We start from the raw sequence: 26,283 nt of genomic DNA on the forward strand, positions 1-26,283 counted from the left end.
TTGCCATGAAAAAGGCACAGAAGGAAAAGTGACTTGCTGGAGACCATACACTCACTGAATCCTCCTTCTCTGGGGCACAAGGCAATATTTCCCAACATGCCTGAAGAGCTTAGGTCTCTAAACAATAATAAATTAGAGAGTCTTTACAAGCCAGGGTTTAGGCCAGTCATGCCAGTTGAGAAATGTAAATTTTACAAATGACAGAATACTGCAACCAATTAGTGCAAACAAACGTTTATTGTGAAATATTCATCCTACCCTTTATTAGGTATTACATCATCAAAGCACTTTGTGGCAATGAAAATAGCTTTTACCCCTCTGATTCACCCAATATTCCATTAAAGCTGCAAAAAAATGTGCAATCTGCTTGAAAAATAGGTTGCTCTTATTTACTCATTTGTGAAAAGTCAAAAATTAAAAAAGAAAATGATTCTAGCTAATTTGCCTTTCTGCCTCCCACCTACACCCCAAAATAATTAACAAAGATAATTTGTTTTAGATGACTTTTTAAAAAACCAATGCACCTTTCCCCATGTCCTAATCATAAAAGTGTTTTAAAGCCCTTATTTACTTTCTCGGAAAAAAGGTGGCCAGCCGTTGTTTTTTAATTGGGAGCATGTGTATTTCCTGGGAGTTCACTTTCTTTAACTTTATGCTCCGGTTTTTGATGGGTTTCCTAAGGGGCTCGGCATTTCCCAGGGAATCTTCTCCTTGGCTGTTGATGTCATAACCCTGAAGCACAGAGTCTTCTCTTTTGAAGGAGAAGTTTTTGGTGGATACCCCTGAGAGGCCTTTAATCTTGCCACAGAAGATGGTAGGCACAGTGTCTTCAACTGAGACAATGACCTTGGCTGCCTGGGGCTCACTTACAATCTCAATGTTATTTTCAGCCTTCACCTCACTGCCAGGGTGGCTGGACTGGCTGACCAATTCAGTGCCATTGCTGCCGTTGATGTGGTTATCCATCATGGCCGTGGCCTCACGAGACTTGGCAGGGGCAAAGGTCATGTCCATACTGCTAGGAAGTTTCTCCAGCGCAGTGTGACCCTGGCTGCCTGCTGACACGCTGCTGCTGTCATACAGTGTCTCTGGGGAAGCCTCGGCCTTTCGGTGGGCTGCCAGGGACAGGTCTAGGGCTGCATCCTCTTGGAAGACTGGGGGGCTAGCTTCGCTAGCCTTGAGCCAGGGTACTGACTTCATGGAGAGATCCAGTGCCTCGTTCTCACTCCCCATCTTGATGACTGTGTGGCGGCTGAGCTGGAAATACTCTTTTGGCTGGAGGATGTCTAGGGGCTTCAGTTCATCCTTTTCCAGGGTGGTCTGGGTACCTTTGAAGGAGTGCAGGCTGAAGGAAGATGGTGGCTTGGGGAAACTGGGGCTGAACTTGGATTCAGAACTCTGAGGCACTGGGACAGGGATGGGGATGGGCACTGGCACCGGCAAGGGGACAATCACAGGATAGGGCACCAAGAGGGTAGCTGGTGGGACCAAGGGGGACAAGGGAGAGTTAAAGGGCTGCGGAGGCACTGGAGCATAGCCAGGAGGAGGCTGGCAAGGTGGAGGGCCCAGAGAGCCTTGGGTGGGGAATAAATTCTGGAGCACAGCTTCAAATGGCAATGTGGGCTCCTGCGGCTGGCTTGGGATCCGCAGGTCCAGGAGCTGAGGCTGGGCCTCGGAGTCCTCGGCCCCCTGGAAGAGGTTGTTGTGGATAGCATTGGAGGAGCATGGGGCCTCCTGTGGCAGCACCAGGGGGGAGTTGAGGTGCTGGAAAACATGCTGCTCTAACACCACTGGCAGCTGTACGGGGCCTTGTGTCGTCATCACGTAGGTGGCATTGCCGTTGGGGTTGAGCTCCTGCGCAGAGCTTCCCTCCACCTGCATGTGAATGGGCATCACCACGGGGCTTTCCCCGAGGCACAGGGGCTGCAGCACAGTGGCTGCTACCTTCAGAGCCATGCCACTCTGAGACTCAGCTGGGGGGTTCAGAATAGATGGGGTTGGCACGGACACCAGGGCCTTCTTGACCAGGTCAGTGGAGTTGATGTTCCAAGCCTCGGTAGTTATCAGCTGGGCCATGCCATTCTCCAGTCTGTTATTGGCCAAAGTGGGAGAGGAGTCAGTCATGTCCATAGAGAGGTTCTGGGACTGCAGGTTGTCCATCACTTGGCTCTGGTGCCACGTGGCCTGCAACACAGAACACACAATAAGAATCTTTCTTAAGAGACTATTTATAACTGCCTTGCAAGATCTCTCCAGTCTCAAAATAGTTTCCATAGCTTAGTTAACTGGGCAGCACAACCCAGCTCGCTATGTATACATACTCATTATAGATATTTCCTAATATACACGAACACACCCATATGATCAGCTGTGCTTATAAAGACCCAATTTAACAGGCGATTAAGTTATAAACACACATGATGTAATCTCTAAATAGCCAAGTGATGTTAAACAGGGTATTTTTAAGCCTAATACTCAGCGTATATTTTGATCTTTCAACAAAAACAAAGTTTCATTCCACATTGCTCTGTCAGACAGTTAAATGTAGAGATTTGAGCTAGTTCAAAGTTGAAAAGGCAGCAGACTTACTTTCCCTTAAAGAAAAACAAAACCTTGTCTCATTTGAATAGTCTTTGGCTATAGAATGGCACATTAAAAGAAAAACTCTTTGTAGATGTAATTATGAGATTGTTTTGAAATTATGGAAAATTTCAGAAAGCATTTCAAGAACTCTGTTGCAAAAATTCTTCCAATAGGTTTGGAGATTGAGAGAGCAGTGTGTTTACCCAAGGTTCATTATAGTTGTCTTACTGTCTCCTGCTAGCCAATCACATTCCTGGGAAACCCCGCTCCTCAGAGCAAAGGGAAGATGGAATGGTTTTCATGCATGGTCATTGAGCCCATTAGGCTCACGTGTCCATCTTTGTGACCTTTGCCCTCCCCCAGCATCTAATTACCAAGAAAAAGGAGAGCTGATGGGTCTAGGTCTAGGAGAAACGAAGGATCTGTTGGAAACAAGAATTCTCCAAGGTGAAAGCCATGGTCTTGATGCCCTACATGCTTCCTGAACACTGACAGCCACTTCCTAGAGGGCCAAAGAAGTCCAGAGAGGATGCTTCCTGGAGGAAGCAGGGCTGCAGCTGCAGTATGGCTCTCCATGGAAACACATCCATATTTAGTCTTGTTACCACGGAGAAGGCAGGCACCATGTCTAACTCAGGGATCTGTGCAGCCCTGGAGTGTGGTTGGGCTTAATAATAATTCAATAATCCTCAATTTCACTGGAAAAGCCTGAGGCAAAACAGATTCTTGACCTCACCTGTCTTACCTATGTAGACTTCTGTTGTAAGAAGGCCACTAGTTAGTTCCCAGATGCTTAGCCCTGAAATAACCACACAGAAATTGTACTAATTAAATCACTGCTTGGCCCATTAGCTCTAATTTCTTATTGGCTAACTCTTACATCTTAATTTAACCCATTTTTCTTAATCTGTGTATCGCCACGAGGCTGTGTTTTACTGGGAAAAGTCTGGGCATTTGTGTCTGGAGGGGCTACATGGGTTCTCTCTGACTCCGCCTTCCTTCTACCTTGCTATAGGCCAAACTAGTTTCTTTATTCATTAATCAATAAAAGCAACACATAGAAGAACCCCCTACACCAGACTTTAGTCCTGTGGTCATCATGCCCTTATCCTCTCACCCCTAAACTGCCATCACAATCTCTCAAACAAGAGAGAGAGGTAAGCCACATCACTGTGTTTTAAATGTAGTCTTACTATAGGAATGCAGTCTTAACAAATGAACAATTCCAAGACATTTTCAAGCCATCAAAATATGTCAAATGCACAGAATAAGGAGTTGCTTTGAGGAAGGAGGGGGTGGGGAAAGTACAAACAGCTCTATAGCGTATAACTGGTGTGTCATGCTTTTGGCAAGAAACATTGCAGTCATTCCAAGGGAGGACCGTAAAGCCCGTGTCCCTGTGGGCAATCTGCCCTCTGGAAACTACAAGTTGACCCAGTACCTTGGCAAGAAATCTCCTTAGGACAGTTGGGAGGCAGCCTGCTTCTAGAAAGGCTGAGGGCACTTACCCCAGCCAAAGGGCTTAGTTCTTCTTGAGAAGACAGAACCTTAATTCAGCCCAGAAAACGTTATATTTTCAAAATGACAATCATTCTCACATGCATACATTCATTTACTTATGTAACCCATTTATTTTGTGTATGCTTACTGCATTCTGAGGACTAGCGTTCAAGCTATGAGTAAGACATGAGGCTTCTATTTTCATGAAGCTTATAATCTAGAGAAGCTGTACGTTTTCCATCAGACAAGATCTGTAGCATGAACGGGGGAAACAATACACCAGAGGAGGCAACAGCAACAGCTGGCTAAACGTTTGTTGCAGAGGCACACAGTCCTGTGGAGGCTGTAGTAACTGAAGATTTCCTCCACAAAGGTCCAACTGGTCCCTCACACTTGTAGTGATGAGGCAAGCAGGCCTGCTTTTCATCCTGCCCAGCTCCCGCATGGCTAGCTTTACACCCGAAATAACAACACACAAATCGTATTCATTTAAACACTGCATGGCCCATTAGTTCTAGCGTCTTACTAGCTAACTCTCACATCTTGATTAACCCATTTCTATTAATGTGTATTGCCACTTGACTGTGGCTTACTGGCATGAGTCTTAGGTAGGAGAAGCATGCTGTCTGCCTGACTCTGCTTTCTTTCTCCCACAATTCTGTTCTCTCTTCCCCACCTACCTATGTTCTGACCTATCAGGCCAAGCAGTTTTCTTTATTAATTAACCAATGAAAGCAACAGATAGATAGAAGACACTCCTACATCATACACTGGCTGGAACTCCCATGAAAGAATGAGAAAAAGATGAGGAGACGCTTAGGTGGAACTGATAAGGACAAGGGCAGCAACTGTCAGAGAAGCCACCTTCAGATACCTGCCCAAGACCGATGACTAAGGGGTAACAGCAGAAACCAAGACATACTCTGTGCCATCTTTGAGTTTTCTGTACTTCCTCATGAGGACTATGTCTATTTAGATTTCCAGAAGTGATAGTCTCCCTCCCTAGTCCTTCCTTCTTTCAACTTCGCCTCACCCACTCCCGAGGAAAAGAAGGCAACTCTTTGAATGCCTCTCCACTGGTCACTTGCACATACCTTCACCTCAAGTGCTAGCCCCTCACTGTTTACTGGGAAACTCCCTTAGTTCCCTCTGCCTGGCCCTGATCTAGGCCTGCCACCTTCTGCAGAACTCTCCTGATCAGGGTGGGAGGATGGGACCTTGCCAGGGTAGGGGACTTCCCAGCATTGTCCCGCTAAGGCCACGAAGAAGGGACCTTTGCATGGTTGGCTGCCTCCCACAGACAGCAAGATATGGAGTAGTTGCACATTTGCCTGGTTCTACTCTCTACTGAGAAATTCCAGTGCATGACTGACTGCTCAGTCCGTGAGATGATGTTTTCAGAAGACTAGAATCATGCCCATTTGGTCAACAGGAAAATTCATTCCACAGTGAAGTCAGATAACTAGCTTAAGTATACTCTGAAAGCAGAACTAGAATTCCAGGCCACTCTCAGGCATCCTCTCTGTATTTTGGTCTCTAGCCAGAACAATTGCCTGAGGAGAACTGCAGCAAAGACAACCTGAGAATAAGACCTAGTCAAAGTAGAGGCCACGTGTTTCCCAGCAACTCATGAACCTGTCAGAAGTCTAGTTTCTCCCTGGAGCTCTGTTCTAGCTCGTCCTCACTGGTGTTTCTGTTATTGGGGAGTACAGCCTGAAGTGACTACGGCAATTCTACGAGAGGACGAATAGCAGGACATTGCTCAGCCTACTAGCCGGTACCCACCCGTCCTCAGGTCACAGAAGTGACAGGAAGACTTGCAGGCTCTTCTTTTCTTGGGCCTCCTTGTTTCTGGAAACAGACATGACAAGCTAAATAGTGTGCAGGTCACACCAGAGTGCAGGTGGAGGAAATGAATTTGAAGTATTTCAGGAGTGAAAAAGAAAGGAAGCCACTGGACAGTCTCACTTCTGCCTTTCTTGCCATAAGAGTCTCAGCCAAAGATTGCCTGGGAATAACTCCACCCGTTTCTCCGGAGGGTCACTGGCATGCCAAGACAGGCTGTTTCTGCTGCTTCTTCTCTACCAGGTATGACACTGTTCTCAGGGATACCCCGGTCAAGAAAATACAAACAGCTTCCATCATCTAGCTTGCCACACTCCAGAAAGGCTCTTTCTCTCTTCTACTTGTCCCAGCTCTTCTTGTTCAACCCGCCAAGCAATACCCTCCCACAGCTCCGGACACTGTCAGCAGTGGACAAAGGGTGGTGATAGAGGGTGATGCCTCCGCCACTGCTGCTGCAGAAGCTGGTATTAGAAGTCCTGGCTATGTACGCCCTGAGAATAAAAATAGCATCTCATGAATTTAGGGTTCAAAGGGCAAGTCTATTTCCCTGAGGATGAACCCAGAAGGTAGTCAATGACTTTGAAGGAGGCAGAGGCCCATCATCCCCACTCAGCCAAGCTGCTGATTAGTGTGGGAAGAGGATGCGCTTGGGCTTTTTCAAATCGAAGAGCATCATAGCAACCACTAACTTAAGCTCAAGCAAAGGGGACAGGGAATGTCTTCTTGTGCTTGGGTTTTCTAAAACTTCATGTTCAAATAGGTTTAAAAAACTCACTAACCATTTTTCCTATGTTCATTATCACTGTGTGTTAGAGCATGGTGGAAGGAGATAGAGAACACACACGGGGGGGGGGGAGATCTAGTAAATGATGACGGTGATGGCTTAGAAGAGCATGGCACATGGGCACTCTGGACCTACTTTCATTTTCTGTTCTTGGTCAGTTGCTCGGCCTCACCCCTGTAGCCTATATGTCCCCCAGACAGACTCTGGGAGAAATGGCAATGTAGAATGGTGGGAAAGGAAGGTCTGAGAACATAGCTGGACCTAGAGGCGTGTAAAGTCACAGATTTGCTGTATTATAAATATCAACTTATGCCACAGACAGGTTCTGCCCCCTCAGCCTGGAAGCCCTCTTTGGCCTTTGTCTTTACCCAGCTAACTTCTGCTTATGGGTTAGATGTTGGGACCCAGCTCGAAAGACACTTCCTTCATTCTCACGGAGATCCCACAGGACTCGGACTTAACCTTGTCTAGTCCTGACTCTGCCCTCATACTGAATTTGTGTAGTTCTTTGTTTCTTTACAAGCAGCAGACTGCCTTCCTCCTTGGAGCTGACACTGTGTCTAGTGAACAGTAGGCACTTGGGAAATGTTTTCTGGATGAATTGGTATGTGAATGAATAATCAAGCACTTCTGGGTTTGGTATTGTTACCCTTTGTCTTCTGTCCACGGGGCTGCCATTTGTAGAATCCTGGTGAACTGGGGTGTTGAATTTTATAAGCATTCCTCTAACCTATTCCAGACATTTCTGACAGGTGAGAAAACTAGAACCTAGAGCGGTCAATGCTCAGCAAGACCAGTTACTTACTACAGAGGTATATGGACTTTGAGGAAGAGTACAGGGTGGGGCCCTTGGTGTCATGGGATAGCATAATGGTGGCCACCACCTCCTCTGTGAGGGACTCCCATGAGACAGTATATATGTGAAAGGATTTTGTGGACAAAGAATGTGGGATCATTCTGTGTTTGTCTGCTGTAACGAGAAAACACTTCAGAATGACTATTTTCTTTATAAGGAACCACACATATGATGGAGGTGATCTCAGGTACATCTCCAAGGTGGTAAGTCAGTGAGCAGAAGCACACCTGCAGTCTGCTGGGTAGCCATCCGTACCAGCTACCCTGCTTCTCTGACTATCTCCTCCACAACATTGCACAGGAATCTACATTAAACTGACATACTTTTATATAAGTGCTACTTTCTTTTATAAGGAGGTTTCATTTGTGGCTTCATCTAAAAAGCAAGCTACTTGATTATCACCACTCAGGTAATTTAGACATTCTCCAGATGTTAAAATTCACCTATTTCCTTATTGTGGATATTTAAGACTAAGTGTGTGACACACACACACACACACAGAGAGAGAGAGAGAGAGAGAGAGAGCAGCTTGCAAATAACCTGCTATCTTTACCCCTAATGTCCTCAGTCACATCCTAACTTATACCACTGAAAGCACCCCTGAAGACCCTGTGCCAACTCAAACTAAAAGAATCTCAGCATGTGCTATAAATTCCAGTGGCAAAGTCCCTGACTCAGGGAAAGCCTGATTTCTGAGCCAAGCACTTACAGGGTATACTAGGAGCCCTTTTAGAGGCCCAAATCACCATCTAGATAAAGGTTTGACTGTATTTTATGAATTGAAAGCATCTTCACCATAGAAGCTAGTCAAAAGATTGCACAGGGTGCCTGGTCTGAGGAATCAAGCAGCTCTAAGCAAAGACTTCAGGAGTGGCTACTTCAGTGTGGAGGGCAAGTGGGGAGGGATTTATTTCATAGCAACTTGAGCCAAGATCACTTGTTGCTTGAAGGCCCTGTGAAGCCCTTGAGATTACTGGACTGAGGTCATTCAGAAAGTGGACTTCACTTCAGGGAAAACAACTTTAATGACCTGGGCTAATTTGAACATATTCTGGGCTAAGAGGCTCGAGCAAGGTTTAAAAGCCCGGTCTTTGGGCCTCTGTCCCTGTTGAGGAGTTCTGGAGGAATCAAAGACTACGCCTTTTCCCAGTGATGCTCTTTATCATAAACAGGGTGCAAATGCGACTCATTATCCTGTTCCAACAAAATAAATCTCGCCTAGATTTTTTCTAATCAAGACAAGTTTCTTCCCTATAGCAATTATTTTTTAAATGATTGACACATGTCACTTAATGACTTTGATATATGCTGAGATCCATAGTGTTGGTCAAGTTTGTCAATTGTAAACTCAACAGGCTGTGTTCGGACAATAGGATATGATTATGATGTTACTTGGTGATACAATCTTGTGGAATAACCATTGTACTGCAGTCAATCTTTGATCAAAGCATTGTTATATGGCACATGGCTGTGCATCCTGGAAGTTTCCTGAGAGCTATTTTCTCCAGTGGTAAAACACCAATAGCCCTAGTTTATATGGAGCAAGTACCAGTTATCAATTATGTCTGGTCCACAGGACTGTCTACATCCTTGTTGAAATCGAAGTCCTTGGAGCAGCTACAACAGCATCCCTCACAAGCTTGTTTGAAATGCAGAATCAGGATCTTCGTGTCAACAAGATCCTTGAGTGATGTGTGCACACATTAAGGTTTGAAAGCACTTGCCTATTACTGGTTCTCAAACTGAGGTGTGCACTAGAATTTCCTGGGATCAATTAAAATATGCAATGCCTGGATCCAACCCCCAAGACTGATTCCACTATTATTGGATGCAGCTTGGGCCCTGGAGTACATAAGGTTCACCAGGTGATTCTAATGTGCAATCAGGATTGCTCCTCAACCTACAGCTAGAGCGCAGGACAGCTAGTGATCTGCCTTTCATAGTGACTGATCTTCCTTCTTAAGTCACAGAAAACATGGAAACCATTATCACTCCAAACCCTCTCAACCTCCCTCTGGTCCTCACATTGTCTCCCTATGGACCCTAATCTCATGAAGAGGTGAGAAGTTTCTCCCTCTTGCAAGGGTGGTTTGCTAGGGCCCTCTGAGAAAATCCTGCTCCCTTCCATTCAGTCCCCATTCTTACTCTATTTCCACTTTTGACTAGGACTTACACAATACCCTCAGTAAATTAACCAATTCTGTATAAAAAAAAATCACTAGCCATTAACTATTGGCCAGCGTAATTTTGTCCTTTAATGCTGTACACACATATGGTTTCGCCACTCAGGACCCAGGGTGCACTATCTAGGAAGCAACTCCAACTGGGTTCAAAAATGGGTTTTCTCTCCCCACGGCGTGTAGTAATTGTCAATTACTTACTCCAGTGATTGAATTTTCTGAGCTTTAAACTTCACACAAAGCTCTGAACATAATTATTACTTGAACGCATTCCTAAATTGTTTACAATATGAAAAATAACACAAAGTAGTCACACACCTTACATTTGGCTCTATTTTACGTGCAGAGACTTATACAGTCCTCCAAAAGGAATGTGATGATCCAAATTAACATTGGAAATGAGTTAGTGAAACCACTACTTATGTTATTAAAGCTATGGTGGTCATACAGATTTCAGCTGAGACCAACCTTAGTAAAGATAGGTGTCGACTGTGGAAAGTTTTGTCAGAAAGTGAATACACTCATTAATTAGATCTGCTCCTAAACTGCTTTAAAAACTATGGCGAGCACAGATCCAGTGGCATTAACTGGCCATCGACATCAACAGTTTGAAGATGGTCCTGGAGAAAAAGAAAAATGCATGACCCGGGGTGCTACAAAAGTTATATATGTTCAGTTTATCATCTCATACTTTTTATTCTCACTGTATTCCTGTAGCAATGTTAATACAAAAACACACATAAAGTATATGTGTCTGTGTGTACATGCATACAGTTTTCCCTGATGGGAGCATATAAAGGAAATGCTGCCACTCAGCAAGAGAGAGAAAAATCTCTCAGGCAGAGCCCAGTTAGATTTCTAGGGCTCTTCTGTCTAAATAAGTTTAGACTGGTCACTAGCCCAATCCATCCTTCCTGTTTTACAGAGCAGGAAGCTGACACCCAGAGGTCAAGTGACTTGTTCAAGTTCACACAGCACAGTGAACACTGGGTCTCAAAACTGTGTTTCTTCCACCAAAGCACATTATCTGACCCATTGTCTTTGTTTCAGACGTTAAAGGACACTGAGGAACATGTGAGCCAAGCAGAATTGAAAAGAGGGAAGCCCCAGTTCTCAGGCCTGATACTCCATGTCTTTGTTGGCCTCTGGAAGAGTTGAAGAGAAATCTGGGAGCCTGGCTGGGTGGGTCATTCTACTTCCTTTCTCTTTCTGGTAAATAATGACATAAAGCTCTCCATTTATTTTCTCATCTACTGTCCTAACAGTCGCTTGCCTGCCTCCTAAGGATTAACAATGGCCCTTGAGATCATTGCAGGTCCTAGCATAAGACAGGAGTAGGAAGCCAGGTTTGTGTTCATTCATTTATCCATCCTTTCAAAAATTATCTGGGGACCTACTGTGGTCTAAACCTGCATTTCCTATTCTATTTTCTCTAAAGAGACATCACCTTTTTTATTGGCTTATTTCTCAAGGCAGAAACCAAATCCACACTTTTCCAAGGTTGTCTGCTTTCTTCATTGTTCTTTCCAGGCTCATATTTCCTATGGAGATGAAGGAATACATGTCTACAAGGGAATGCCAGTTCCTAGACAGCTGTGCGGGGGTGATATGAGGACAAGGACTTGCTCTAGGTAGAGGCCAGTGTTTATTTTCTATAGAGGGCCGACCCTGACATTAGGAGGAAAGACATGTTCTCCTCACATTTTGATGAGTCTCCATAGAAGGGAAGAACGCCCCAGCATCACAGGATACAATCACGAGGACCTGTTGAGGTGGTAGGGCTTGCTTAAATTGACAGTGACCTGTGTGAACTACCACTTCTAATCCCTGCCTTCAGCTGAGCCTCTCCAACTTCCCACCAGACACCTAGCCTCCAAACATTCTCAGGTGCCTGAGCTAGAAGGGTAGTTTGTACAAAAGCACAAGTCACCTTTAAGGTCTCAGGTCTGGTCTGTTATCTTGAAGAGCTAGGGTGTGAGGGAATTTTTTTTCTGGCAACAAAGAAACCTCTTAAATTTGGAATGAAGAGGGGGAAAAACCTGCCTTCTGAAAGAGAAAATACTTCTAATTAGATTGAGATACAAAGGTTAAATTTTTGTTCTGGGAAAAAAGATTGTTTATAATCCTATGTCATTAGAAGGACATTTTCCAGAAACCACTATGCCAGAAATAGACCCTCTGAGGGGTCACTAGAAGGAAGGAGTTGTAGAATTCTAGAGTACAGAGGACTTGGGTTCAGTGGTTTCCCTTTTCTTAAGGCCTACGAGCCCCTCATCAAGCACTGGTGTAGAAATGGTGCCAGTTCATTCTGGGCACTGTGTCCTCCCAAGAATGATAAGGAAGAAAACTTTGAACTGAGGCCCAGGCTCAAAGTTCAACTTTTACTAACTGCCAGTTGGATAGCCTTGGGGAAGTTAGTTCCAAGCCTCAGTTTCCCTCTCTGTAAGACTGAAAAATAAAGGCCTCTCATGTGGGATGGCTGTAATATGAAGAGAGCTCTCTTAAATAAAGGACTTGCTCCAGCGCCTGGCCCATGGAATGCTCACCAAGACCATCAGCGCTGTCCTCGGCTCTACCATCACTTACTAGCGCCATCATCTTTATCTTCACCACACTTGTCACTGCAGCTGCCACTGCTTTCCTAGTTGTTGTTCTCATTGTCACTGCTATTATCATTGCAGCGGCCATCGTGTCGGTTGTCACCTTGTCATGGCATCATTGTCTTTCTTCCTCATTGGACCCACTGTGTACATTTCCCCCAAGCATCTCGAGTAGCATCATCAAAGGTTCACTGGCATCTGAACAGGTCTGCCCATTTGTAACCCCGTTTCGTCAAAGATCCACTTGAAAATCAGCTGCTAGAAACTGGGAAGGTCCTAAATGAGCATGGTACCAGACAGTGAAGTTTTCAGGCAAATCCCCTAGCTCACTCAACTCCAATTGTACTAGAATGTCAGACATTCCCAGTGGAAAGAGACAACAATGCTATCACAGTATCAGAAGTCCAAGGTGGTAGGAAAAGATGTAAGAAATATAAAAAAATGGCAGGAAGACTAGAGGAGAAAGAACAAGAGCAAAACTTTATATATCTTGGATTCATGAGCACTTTCAAGGATTCTGAAGTTCTTGCCATTTAGCTATGCATAGTTTCACATAGAATCCTTCAGTTTTCCTTCTTTGCACAAGGGCTTAAGTAGCTTTCTCTCCCCACTTACCAATGGTAATAGGGTCATCTTCTCACTCACAAGAACAAAGGGTTCCTGGAGAGCAGGAAGATAAAGGAAGGGATAAGAGGGAAACAGGAAGCAAAGAGGGACTCTGTGATAACTAGGCCAGAGTAAAATATGTATGCCTAAGCAAGAAAGAGCTTGCTCAGCCTAAGTGTTAGAACATCTCTAGGGGAGTTGTGAGGGAAACGAAACACAGAGTGAACGTTCTTCAGTGGGCCACAAGGGGGCAGTGTTAAGGTGCAAAGGCTGCAGCAGCTTAGCTGTTTCCTGGTGTGCTGAGAGGAGACATAAAGGAGACTGGAGTTTGGGGGTACACTTCACAAGAACAAGTACCACAAGAGCATAAGGAAGATGGTCCTCATTTTGGCAAGACTTCTCTCTGCTTTTAAAATGACCAAGCACACTCATTCTAGAGTTTCTGTACTCCCAGTCCTAGGAAAATCTACACATGTGCCTTCTTACTGTTTCTCGTCTTTACTTGCACTTATCCTTACATCTGGCACTTCCTGCTTCACCTTGGGCATTCAGAATTGAGTCCCCCCCCCAATCAAAATTTGATTTTCTAGAAAGAAGCTGATAAACTAATTTTCAGTGCTGTGTTTGACTGTCTTGATTATGTATATGACTGATAAAGCTCAAGCATTATGTTTCCCTGACAGATATAATAAATGTAAGCCGGGAATGATAAAGCCATGGAAAAAGAAATGGGATTCTAATTGAGAAACTTCGAGACACTAATCAGGAAGAACCTTCCGGTCTATCTTGATATCTTTCCATAGAGACTAGACCTTACAAGAAATAATCAAGTTAGCTGGCAGTGTTAAAACGGTACCCGAGTGTAGCATGCCCTCCACCTTTAGGCACTCAAAATTAAGGAAGGATATGAACGTGAGATAGTTAGTCATATCTTTAGAGACTCAATAAGCAAACATTTATTTCTCATCCAAAAGGAAATTGGTCATTTTGTGCTTTCCAGTATGGAGATTTGGGCAATGTCCAGACTGTCTTTTCTTCATGGGACCGGGTTACTGGACTGATTGCCTCCCACTATTCTGGTTCCTGCCTTACCATGAAAGAAGTACAGGGCTGTGTCTCTTATGTAACATATAAGGCTACTGCCACAATGGAAACTCAATGGTCATTGCCCCTGGTGATGAGCATGGTGAGGAAGATTGCAGGGAGAGTTGCTGGTTTTGAGTGAGCCCAGCTGGCAAGTTATTTTGGGTTTCCCACCTAGAAAGACCTTAAGACAAAGAATTGTTGGAAAATAGTGTATTTGGGGGAGGGTCAGAAAAGACCAGAGAAGAAATGAAGCAGAGAGCCTGGAAAGGAAAAAAAACAAAATTATTAAGCAACTTACAGACTTAAACAACTGGAGGTCAGTTCCACTAAGGAATGGCAAGAAATAGTGAAGAGCATGTTCTCCAGAGCTATGGCAATGGAGAGGCTAGGATTCCAGCCATCACTGGTCAAGGGCTAGTGGAAGACACTTCGAACTAACCAGCATGCAGGCCAGGCCTAGCGCACTCCAGAGACCAAACCTAAAAAAATAAACTTTTAGGGAGAGTCACAGGTGTTTGAAGTAAGCAGCCTCTAGTAAGAGGTAAATGTGAGGGACATGGCAGGATACCAACATTATCTTCTATGCCAACCATACCCTCAAAATGTCAGTGATCATAACATCACTAATTTAGGCCACTATGCAGGGTCATGTATTTCCCCAATAGGTGGACCCTTTTCTGCCGCATGTGAAGAAGACATCATGCTTTAATAACAATGCCCAGGCCTCAAATGAATCAGCTCATGAGAAATGTGACTCAAGATTTTGTAAAAAGCAAGGCTCCCAAGGAGATCAGAGAGGACTAGCTATCAAAAGCAAATTTTTGAAGAGATGGTCAGTTTAGTTGATATGTTCCTTTAGTGAAATGCATCTGGAGCCCTCCAGAAAGTCCTTTTAATATTATTTGCAAGATGTCCCTGGGATAAATAACAGAGGAAGTCTCTCCTCTAGTAATCCTGTGTTCCAACTCAGGGACCAAAATTAAATAAACACCACTTCACCTCCTAGTGCGCACCGCCTGATGCTAATAACGGTGATAATGATGGCAACCTTGCTCTGAAAAGTATGCAGACAATGTGTGGATAGGGTGCGGAGGGCTTACTTATCTTTTAAACAGTGTGATTTCTTTCCTGAATTCTGTTTTCTCAGAAGCATCCCTCTGCCTGGGGGCAACTCTCTTAAGAACAATACACTTGGCAGGATCTTATGGATACTGAGTTGTTTCAAGTCACTAAATAGTCATTGTATTTATCTTAAAGCAAGTATCAGGGTTTAAGCTAACATGGCATAAACAACACAGAGGTTGGGTGCGGAAGGTAAAAGATCAGCTCTAGAACATCTAGCTAGCTGGCAATGGAGAATATAGGCATTAGTTCCTACTTAGGCAAAGAGTTCCTTCTGAATGCATGTGATTACTTACACACACACACACACACACACACACATGCGCACACACACACTGTGTTTGATCAAATAGGAATGAAACAAGGGTGATGCTCAAATCAAGAACTATGTCCACTCCTCTTTCTCATCTGTTCCATTCACAGTGTTTTCCCATCATTGTAACCTTCATGGCACAGGGAATATGCACTGGATCTTGCCACTTGGTCAGCATTTCAGCAGAAGAAATAGGAGAGCGGAGGAGGGTTTTCTACAACAAGTATAAGACTGGAGGAAAGGCATAAGAGGACAGGTGTCTCCAGCACGGTCCAGCTAGCTGGGCAGCTGGAACCCAGGACTAGTAATTGCCTGGAAAAGAGACAAAGATGCTTGGAACATTAGACAGATGTCCAGCTCTTCCAGGGATTTTTAGAGTCACCCTAAGCAATGAACCTCGTGCCCTAAAGGATCACCAAGTCAACCAGGACAATTTTCAATGAATACAAGGCCTCAGTTCAATAATGAGACATTTAGGTGGGAAGGACAAGAGAAAGCAATTTAGTTCCCAGGACTTTGCTAGCTCTTCAATACCTGATTCTTTACAGCCTCTTGTTCACACATCCATGGGAAGATAATGCTAAACTGTTTACTGAGCTCTGACTTAGCATGTGCCAGGCACCCTACAAGGTACTCTGCATTCATTTTCTCATCGGTTTCTCAGCAACCCTGGCAGATTGGTACCACCTTGGTGGGATTTGATTTGTTGAATTACTGTTTCCTACCTCCTTCCAGCCCTGTGAATCCCCAGGAAATGGTTGTTTTGATGGGAGAGAGGAACAAAGCTTTCCAGAACATGAACAACACTCACTGCAGGGAAGGAAGGTGGGAGGGAAGTGGAGCAGAGATTCTTGGGAGCCTGCATGGGGGTAGGGAGAGTAGATAATGGCTCCTGCTTTAGAACTCATAATTGCTTGGCCTAATTCTGAACCTTGGACAGGCCTAGCTTTCGTTTCCTGGCCAACCTCTGCCTTAGTTCCCTTCTCTCCCATCACTGTCACTAGTGTTTACTGGACCCCAAAGGATACAGCCGGAATCAGCTGTCCCTTACCTTTTTAGAGCTCAGTTCTTGTTTCCTATGTAACATAGTTTGGATGCATGTACCTCAGAGGTCCAAGTGTTAAAAGCTTAATCTTTGACCCAGGGAAAACTTTAAGAGGTGAGAATTTATAGAAGCTCTTTAGACAATTGGAAATGTGTTCCTGAAGTGAATAATGGAATGTCTGCACCTCTTCCTCCTCTCTTCTTCACTGACTGACTTTGAGATGGATGCATTTTGCCTCTCTGTGCACTCCATACCCCAATGTGCTATTTTGCCATAGGCAATAAAGTAACAGGAACAATCAACCATGTTGTTGCTTGAAGCTTCCAAAGTTGATGGCCAAAATAAACCATCTTTTTAATAAGATGATTGTCTCAGATATATGTGACAGTAATGGAAGGCTGACTATGCCTCAGAACTAGCCTGCTTCCCAAGCAGAAGCACAACACCAGCCCGTCCAAGAACATTTCATCTAGGGTTGATCCCATTTATCTCCCCTTATTCCCGGACTGCAGTTTCCAGTCTACCTTGCACTTAGTGGTGATCATGTCTGAATGCTAGCCAATCAACGGGGAATAAAAATAGTGGGACCCACTTCAATACCTGGCTCATAGAAACCTTCCTTTCAAATGTGATGCTCCAATCCTTTTCATAAGGGCCTGTGGGAAGCCACCTAATGAAGACAGTTGAACACAAGATGTGATGGCCTATATACTGCTCTCTAGTCTTAGAGGTAGGGTATCCATCAGAAACATCCACTGGGGACTTTGTGTGACTGAGAAACCAATGTTCATTATGTTTAAGCTTTAGTATATTTTCAATTTGTTGCTACAACTCAATGTAACAGTTGCCAGTTCTATACAGTACTTCCGGGGACCAACTCTCAAGTGTTCACAAAACTAAGTAGGGGGTAAACAGGCTGTCTTCACCATCTGGAAAAATCTACTGAGCTGCTTCCTCTATGTTCAGAGTCTCCCAAACATACTGGCTAAAAGACAGAGCTACAAAAGTAGCCCAAATGCCTCAAGCCAGACGCCAGACTTCGTCATACTAACTTCCTTGCTGTTGCAGTACCAAGCACCTTTGGCTGCTCCTTCCTGATTGGAGCTGATGTATTAGCATGAGTTCTTTACTATTCTTTGAGTGGTTACCGCATAAATGAGCCACCGAACATGTGTTTCATCAGCACTGACCATGTGTTTCATCAGCCTTTACAGAGACAAAGGGGGTTGCCTCCAATGAGCAGGGAGAGGCAGAGAGAGGCAGGAAGAGGCAGACAGAGAGGCAGAGAGAGGCAGAGAGAAGCAGAGAGAGGCAGAGAGAGGCAGAGAGAGGCAGAGAGAGGCAGAGAGAGGCAGAGAGAGAGGCAGAGGGAGGCAGAGAGGAGAGGCAGAGAGAGGCAGAGAGAGGCAGGACAGTCAGCAGTTTTGTTTCCTGAGCCATGAAGCTTCTCAGGTGGCTAGGTTTATGCCAGTCAGTGGAGGGCGGCAGAAGACAAAACAGGGGGACCCTATTATAACACAGGCAAACAGACATACTTGGAGAGCCAGATCACCTGACTTCTTATCAGAGGAAACTACAAGGACAGCACTTCCTCTGCTCCTTGGACCTTTCATTGGTTTGCTGATGTGTAGCACAGGAAACTTGGATCTGCTGCCTTTATCTCCACCTGAGACCATTTACAGTAAGATCTTGGAGGTTCTACTTTGAGTGAGCTGTAGCTCCGTGCTCTAAGAGCCCTTTCGCCTTGTTGTCCAACATATTGATTTTTCTAGGCAATGATTGCCATTCAAGAGTCTTTCCCCAACCATTGCCCAGGGGAGTGTCATCAATAGCAAACTTTCACCTAGTTTTTAACATTATTGCATTCCTTTTGGGTTTCTTTCCAAAAATACTGGTTCATCTAAGGAAATAAGAAGTTCTTGCCACATTGGAATGACCAAACTGATGAGAACATTTGCTACACAAGTCAGGCTTACATGGCAAAGGGTATATCCAAATAGCTTCTGCAGCTTTAAATATCATTTTAAGAAGTATGCAGGGGCCATTCCTACTTTATTGATGGGATCCTTGACTCATTCTTCCCCTTCTGATCCCCAGACCAGAGTGGGTAAATTTCTCAGTAGCTATAAGCTCCCTGAATCTCTAGGTACTTGACATAGAAGCTGAGAAGTCTGTCTTTTCAGAAGGACATGTCCTGTCTTTGACTCAGTGAAGTCCTTATCCTTGTCAGCCACAGCTCTCATGTTGGAGACACAGTAGCTGCCATCGAAAGGCTGCCATTTGGTGTAGGAGATCCTTCTGTATATGTGTTGCATTTATTGATTAATGAATAAAGAAGCTGCTTTGGCCTGTCTAGGGCAGAATATAGCTAGGCGGGGAAGACTGAACTGAATGCTGGGAGGAAGAAACCAGAGTCAGGGAGAAGCCATGTATTCCTCTCTGATGCCAGAAAGAACTTTACCCAGTAAGCCACAGCCATTTGGTGATACACGGATTAATGGAGATGGGTTAGTTTAGGATATAAGAGCTAGCTAAAAATATGCTTAAGATTTTGGTCAAACAGTATTACAAATAATATAGCTTCTGTGTGATTATTTTGAGTTATGGCAGTCAAAAAATGAACTAGCAGTCTCCGACTATTGCCTTTGAAATTCCAATCATCCCTTTTTAAAAATTTATTTATTTATTAAAATTTTCACCTCCTCACCTTCTCCCATTTCCCTCCCACTCTCACTCTTCCCCTCCCCCTCCCTTTCCAGTCCTAAGAGAAGTCAGAGTGCCCTGCCCTGTGGGAAGTCCAAGGCCTTCCCCCCTCCATCCAAGTCTAGGAAGGTGAGCATTCAAACAGACTAGGCTCCCAAAAGCCAGTACATGTAGTAGAATCAAAACCCAGTGCCATTCTCATTGTCAGCCATGTTCAGAGTCTGGTCTGATCACATGCTCGTTCAGTCCCAGTCCAGTTGGCCTTGGTGAGCTCCCATTAGATCAGTCCCACCGTCTCCGTGAGTGGATGCACCCCTTGCGGTCCTGACTTCCTTTCTCATGTTCTCCTTCCTTCTGCTCTTCATCTGGGCCTTGGGAGCTCAGTCCAGTGCCCCATTGTGGTTCTCTGTCTCTATCTCCATCCATCGCCGGATGAAGGTTCTATGGTGATATATAAGATATTCATCAGTGTGGCTATGGGATAAGGCCAGTTCAGGCACCCTCTCCTCTGCTTCCCAAGGACCTAGCTGGGGACATCTCCTTGGACACCTGGGAACATCTCTAGAGTCAAGTCTCTTGTTCCAATCATCTCTTTATCCACATGAATATTTGAGATTTATGCGGTTCACTTGGTAGAGTGTTTGCTTTCTATGCACAAAGCCCTGAGTTCAGTCCCAAGCACTGCAGAAACAGGGCGTGGTGATGGATATCTTAATCCCAGCAAAGGAAGATTAGGATTTCAAGGTCACTAGCTCCACGGCAAGCACAAGGTCAGCCTGTACTACCTGAGACCTTATCTCAAAATAATAATAATAGTTAATAATAATTATTATAAATAATTACAAATACTAGTAATAGTAATGACTAATGATAATAATAGAAAATGACATCCTGATGGTTCTCCCTGAATGGCTCTATGAACTTGCTGTGCCTGCTAGCTACTTATGTGTCAAATTCTTAGTGTGTGTGTGTATGTTACCATTTTCCCTTGAGACTTGTACTGTGGCTACTGTGGTGTGCCTCTGTGCTTCCTGCGCATGCCTTCTCGGTCCTGACTTTTCTCTGCCTCCTTCCTCTTCCCTATCTTGCCACCCCCCCAACACACTTTGGTCTTCAGCTGGCCCTGCAGCAGCCCCAAGATACCTCTTAGCGCTGAAAGACTACTTTAGGGATAGAGATCATGAACAAAAATTCATGTCTATAAAAACTTAACACCCCATTTCCCTCCCACAGGACCTTCAGTGTCTGAGCAGGCAGCAATAGACATTTTTGAAAATTCTTAAAACAAACAAACAAACAACAACAACAAAACACCAAGGGCCCTGGGAAGTAGGTTAATGAGTAACAGTGTTGCCGCACACGCTTGAGGGCTTGAGTGTGGATTTCCAAAACCAGTGTAAAAGCCAGACACAGTAACACAGTAACCCTAGCAGGCCCTTATGGTGAGAGGGGAGACAGAGATACAAGCATCTCCAGAAGTTCATAGGCCAGCTAACCTGGCTAGTGTAAAGAGGCCATGTCTTGCCAGGCAGTGGTGGCGCACGCCTTTAATCCCAGCACTCGGGAGGCAGAGGCAGGCGGATCTCTGGGAGTTCGAGGCCAGCCTGGTCTACGAGAGCTAGTTCCCATTTGCGGTGGGTGTGCATCTGCACCCGTACACATGAATAAGTACACACACTTACCCCTCTCTTTCCTCCTCCCTTCCCTTCCCTTCCCTTCCCTCCCTCCCTCCCTCCCTCCCTCCCTCCCTCCCTCCCTCCCTCCCTCCCTCCTCTCTCTCTCTCTCTCTCTCTCTCTCTCTCTCTCTCTCTCTCACACACACACACACACACACCACACACACCTGAGTGATCTTATCACTGAAAATACGAAGACCTGATGCAGGCCTGGCAGCTTCCAATGAAGTTCAATGCTAGCCTCCTCTATCCTGGTGATTCTGCTCTTGTGTGTCCTTTTCCTGCAAATCCGAATACACAGTCACACAACTACTTATAACAGACGTTGATAGCAATTCTGCTCTCAGGTTCCTCACACTGGGAACAGCCTGCATGTTTGTCAACAGATGAATGGATAATTAGGCTATGCTAAGCTTGTACAATGGAGTACTGCTCGCCAATTTAGAGCAATGAACTGCCGCTACCTGAAGTGATACAGCTGCAGCTCAAAAGGCGGTGTTGAGCAAAAGCCACATACAAAAGCACGCATATTGCAGGGCTTCACTGATACAAATGAGAAAAACAATTCAAAAAATACTGTGGCTTTAGAAATCAGAAAGTGATTGTTACAGGAAAGAAAGAGGAGGGGGAATGGATTGGAAATGAGCCTAATGTGCTTTCCTATGGGGGTGGGCATGCTTTTTTATTGTCTCTCTGATGCTTTCAATTGGCACAGGTGCTTGTAAATTGTCAGCACAGACCATCTGACCACTTATGAATCGTTGTATTTCATGCTGTGTATCACCCGTTTTAAGGAGAAAGACAGTTCAGATATTACAGAAGTATTCCAGAAAGAAAGAAGTCCCTGTGGTTCTCTGTACAAACATTGTGGGATTTGCTCACCACTGACCCAATACAGAGCAGAGGTTTCTAGTGGCGAGGGGGAAAGGGCACCTCCCATGACACCTGCCAGGGACCTTTTACCATAGGACAAAAGAAGCAGCAACAGCAGGCCCCAAATAGAAGCATTCTATGAAGTAAACTAATAGAGGCCACAAGCAAAGCTGGCCTCAGATTGTGGGCTAGATAGCAGGTTCTGAGCCAAAACTGCTTTCCAGGAAATGCCAATATTGAATCTGGACGGGGTGGGTGGAAGGGGGAGGGAGGGAGAGAGGAGGTCACCAGCAAGTCAGCTAGGGACAAAATACATTGTCAGTTTGACAATGGATGCTGTTTCACCTAAAGGTCCTGTGTTAGGGACATCAAAGCAATGGCACTGATTCTCCTGCATGGTTCTCAAGATAAGCAGAAAGACAGACAGTCAGAGGTTCCTTAAAGCAAAGTCTTCCCTTTGAATTTACATGATGGAGAAGAATAGTCAATATCCCTAGTAAAAGGCTAGGTACAGCGACTTGCATCCACCATGTTTAACCCTCAAATAGCAAACATAAAAGAAGCTTTGTGATCTATTAGCACAGATGTGAGCTTGTAAATTGAACCTGCACATAAACCTTGGTTCTACCTAGGGAAAACTGTGTGGCTTTAGGAAAATGACTTAGCTCTTCTGGACTACAGTTTCCCTTGCCTGCAGAATGGGGGAAAATGATACCTACTAGTGAAGTAGGAATTTCCTAATTCCTATCAAATGTTCAACTTCGAATCATGTCTGGGTTCTAAGGAACTTTCTAGTTGTCATTAGCAGCATCATTCATCCAGATTAAGATTCATTTTCAATTTGGGGGCCTCATGTACACAATTATAATATAAGTTTCATGGCATTGTTCCATTTTTGTTGTTTTATAATCGATCGGCAAAAACCTCTATGAACAAAGACCTAAAAGGAAAAGAGGCTCCATGGCATGATATCATTTCCAACTCAAAGAAGTTAAGGAGAGGGATATACAAGGTCATGAGTATGAATATGCATACATGAATATGTTTGTGTGTTGTGTGTGTATGCACACGCATGCACACATGTGTGTTGTGTGTGAAAGAAAGAAACCAGCAATTTACATAGTAGGAAAGAAAGGGAGAGGTTGTCACGTACAGTCTTCTGATTTCCATTTTACAAAAAATAGAACAATACATTTCACAGACAAGGAAACAGAAGGTCCAGGGGAGGCGGCTTGTCTCGAGCCATGTTAGCAACAAAGTTCTGCATATCTTCTGAGACTTCATACAGCCCCTTTGTGCTCTCAAATGATTTGAATTCCACAAAATGCCTCCAAGCAGCCTTCAGGTAATGAGGTGACAAACAGCATATTGAAATGGTGTTCTTCCAAGCAGAAGTGTTTTACCACGGAAAAGATTATTTGAAGGCTAATTAGAATTCAGACATTCTTTAATGACTAACTCCTTAGGGCTATGTCAAAATCCATGTGAATATTTCCAGCTTCTTTTCTTATCATAGGTAATATTTATTCTCAGGAGAAAAAAAACGAAAGTATGTTAGTGACAGTTTTTGGAATTTGAGTTGAGCACTATGATCACAAAGACAGAAGTACAAATCCATCTTAATAAGCTGAAAATAGTTGAGCAATATACAAGTAGAATGATGATTTTGCATATATTTTAATAACACACCTTCAGCTTAGAAACTGAAAAGAATTCTTATTTCTACTGATGTGAATGGAACTATTAAGGGCACGGGTATAAAAGTTCACCTTTGCCCTCTCTTTTGAAACTCTGAGCTGGGTGTGAGATAAAAACAGGGGAGAGAACCGTGACTAAAGACATTTAGGTAAATCTGACCTGCATTCCCCCATTGAACCTTGAGGCAAAATGCATTTCTCAAATCTATTTTCTTCTCAGGGTGGCTAATTCTTTCCTTCTAAGAGGCAGATTCAGGCTTTCCCCTCGCTGATTTGTCTATGGCAGCAGATGCACGTGCTGGGTCCATCTTGCTTTCCCATACTGGGCTCTGACTCAGCTGAAGAAATTGTGACTCAAGATCACAATTACTGACTTCCGAGAGTCGCTGATTTCTCCCAGGAGAAGTAGCAGATGAGAAGCCCTTCGCATTTTCAAAGACAGACAAATCCAAGCTGTTTCTGAATCATGCCCAGGCTTTCCTTTGCCTCTCTTTTTTTTTCCCTGAGACTATTCTAAAAGTATGCAGGTATGACACTGTGAATGACAGAAGAGCCCGGCATCCCTTGGTAGGTAATAACCATCTGGTTTTACTTAGGTAAGCTGTTTCTCCACAAGACTGAGACACCCCAGTTCAGTAGGTGCAACATAAGAGACACAAAACTGATTGTCTTCTAAGCAGCACAATGATTTTCTTCCCAAACTCTGTCTTGAGCATGTCATGGTGTTAGCTGAGTGGGGGGGGGCACCCTCACAGCTCCCAGGTGCATACTCACTCATTCCCTGTAGTTCCAATTAAAGAAGGAAACCCAATGTAAAGACGTCACGCGGCACAGAGAAATCCTTCTGGCTTGTATAACAGAGACTGTATGTCATTAAAAGAGACAGAGGTACCCAGGCTGGCTATGTGAGTATGAGCAAGTCTTATAACCTCTGTATATCTCAGTTTCCTCACAGGTACAAGGACTGATAGTTCTATGTGAATGCCCCAGGCTTGTTAATGGGAATGAAGCAACAGATTCAACCACTTACTATTATTAGTTCCTGGCACATGGTAACCACACAATAGGGTTGGCTATTATTATAATAAAAGATAGGATGTCAAAGGATCTTTTTTTGTGGAAGGCTAAATAAAATGAGACATATTTGAAACTATAAATAAACAATAAATATGATGACAAGGGAGTGATTTTTTTTGTTCAACAACAGTTTTCCATAACAATGGTTATTTATTCAAACATAAACCTGGCATAGGCTGGTTTCTTATGCTCCATCATAAGCAAGATGCATATGAGGAAACAATTAACATCAAACCAAATCTAAAATGACAGGTCAAGAAACAAGATAGTAGGTGGAGGGCCAGTGGAGAGTGTTCAGTAAGCCAGAGTCCCTAGGAAGGGAGTCTGGAGAGAGTAATGGTAATCACACAAGAGACTGGATAAGGGAGCTTTGAAGGATCAGGATGTCCAAGTCACAGCCCAGATCAGTGAAATCTGAATCTTCCACAATGGAACCAAGAAATCAGGTTATAGAAAGGTCCACATGTGACCCCCAGAAGCAGACAGGGCTGAGGACTCTTTCTCTATGGTCTGCCCACGCCACAATCCCCACCTCTTAAGTGGAGAGCTTATCCTGGCTGGCCAGTCTCTGAGCAACCCATACCCAGTTCCAAGAGCTCTTAAGAGAGACCAAAAGAAAACTCAAGGCCAGGCTAGGTAGGAAGTGATTAGTGCATTTGGTGCTGGGTAGCCATTGCCTGGTATACAGTCTGGGTGCTGAATCAATAGGTGAATGAATTGATAAATGAGTAAACGATGAAGAACACAGTGTAACATATGCATGTTGATAAGGAAGTAAGGAGGTTAAGAACTTTCTGGAGGGCAATTTGAATGCATTCATATCTATTGACCCAGAAAATCTGCTTGTTGGAATCATCCCAAGAAAATGCAGTCCATCGATGGCTCTCCTATTGAGTACCTGATGTTCTGGTTAAAGAGAGATCCACTGGCTCTAGGGGTGGCACTTCAGGCTGACCATGGTCTTACAATCTCACTTCCATCAGCAGACAAGAGAAGGGCACTTGAGGCAAAGTCCACAGTTGCTTTGCTCCCTTTAAGGCGTTACGGTTTGGGATTTGCAGGCTTTCAGCTAAGAACTCGGTGTAATGAAAATAGGAGAGAACTTATAGAGAAGAAGAGATCTGGAGAGATTAGGAGAGGAATCCAAGAGGGTAATGCAATGGTCTGGTTAGAATGCATGATATATTTGTATGAAATGTCAAAGACAAAATAAAAGTATTTTTTATTTTTATATATTTATTTTTTAATTTCATTTTACATTCTAACCCCAGTTCTTCCTCTCATCTGTCCTCCTACCACTCCCCTCATGCCTCCTCCCTACCCCACTCCCCACTCCTCCCAAAGGGTAAGGTCTCCCATGGAGAGTCAACAAAGCCTGGCCCATTAAGTTGAGGCAGGACCAGACCCCTCCCCTCTGCCTTAAGGCTGAGCATGGCCTCCCACCATAGGGAATGGGCTCTAACAAGCTAACTATGCACCAGGGATAGATCCCGGTCCTACCAGGGGCCTCTCAGCTACACACTGTTCCCATAAGCAGAGTTCCTAGTTAGACACCATGGAGTCTCCATAGCTGTCAGTCTAGAGTTGCTCTTCACAGACCTTGAAAGATCAACACTCAACTTCATATGGAAAAACAAAAAAACCCAGAATAGCTAAGACACTCCTGTACAATAAAGGAACTTTTGGAGGCATCACTATTTCTGAGTTCAAACTCTACTATAGAACTATAGTAATAAA

At 44.3% G+C, this 26,283-nt stretch overlaps 1 protein-coding gene across 3 annotated transcripts in view; it reads right to left on the bottom strand.

Moving 5' to 3' along the window:
• Window positions 1-232: 232 nt before the first annotated feature.
• Window positions 233-26,283, bottom strand: part of Rai2 (retinoic acid induced 2) — a 64,960-nt gene continuing 38,909 nt past the window's right edge. For 2 of the 3 annotated variants that reach the window (XM_057759759.1, XM_057759758.1), the window contains exon 2: window positions 233-2,184. In XM_057759759.1, the coding sequence (XP_057615742.1) occupies window positions 568-2,160 (1,593 nt within the window). In that variant the 5' untranslated portion in view covers window positions 2,161-2,184 and the 3' untranslated portion in view covers window positions 233-567. Of the gene's footprint in view, window positions 2,185-3,319; window positions 3,346-26,283 lie in introns of those variants that run through there. The other variant, XM_057759760.1, reaches the window with a different exon arrangement.

Source organism: Chionomys nivalis, chromosome X (genome assembly GCF_950005125.1).
Source record: "Chionomys nivalis chromosome X, mChiNiv1.1, whole genome shotgun sequence".
NCBI lineage: Eukaryota > Metazoa > Chordata > Mammalia > Rodentia > Cricetidae > Chionomys > Chionomys nivalis.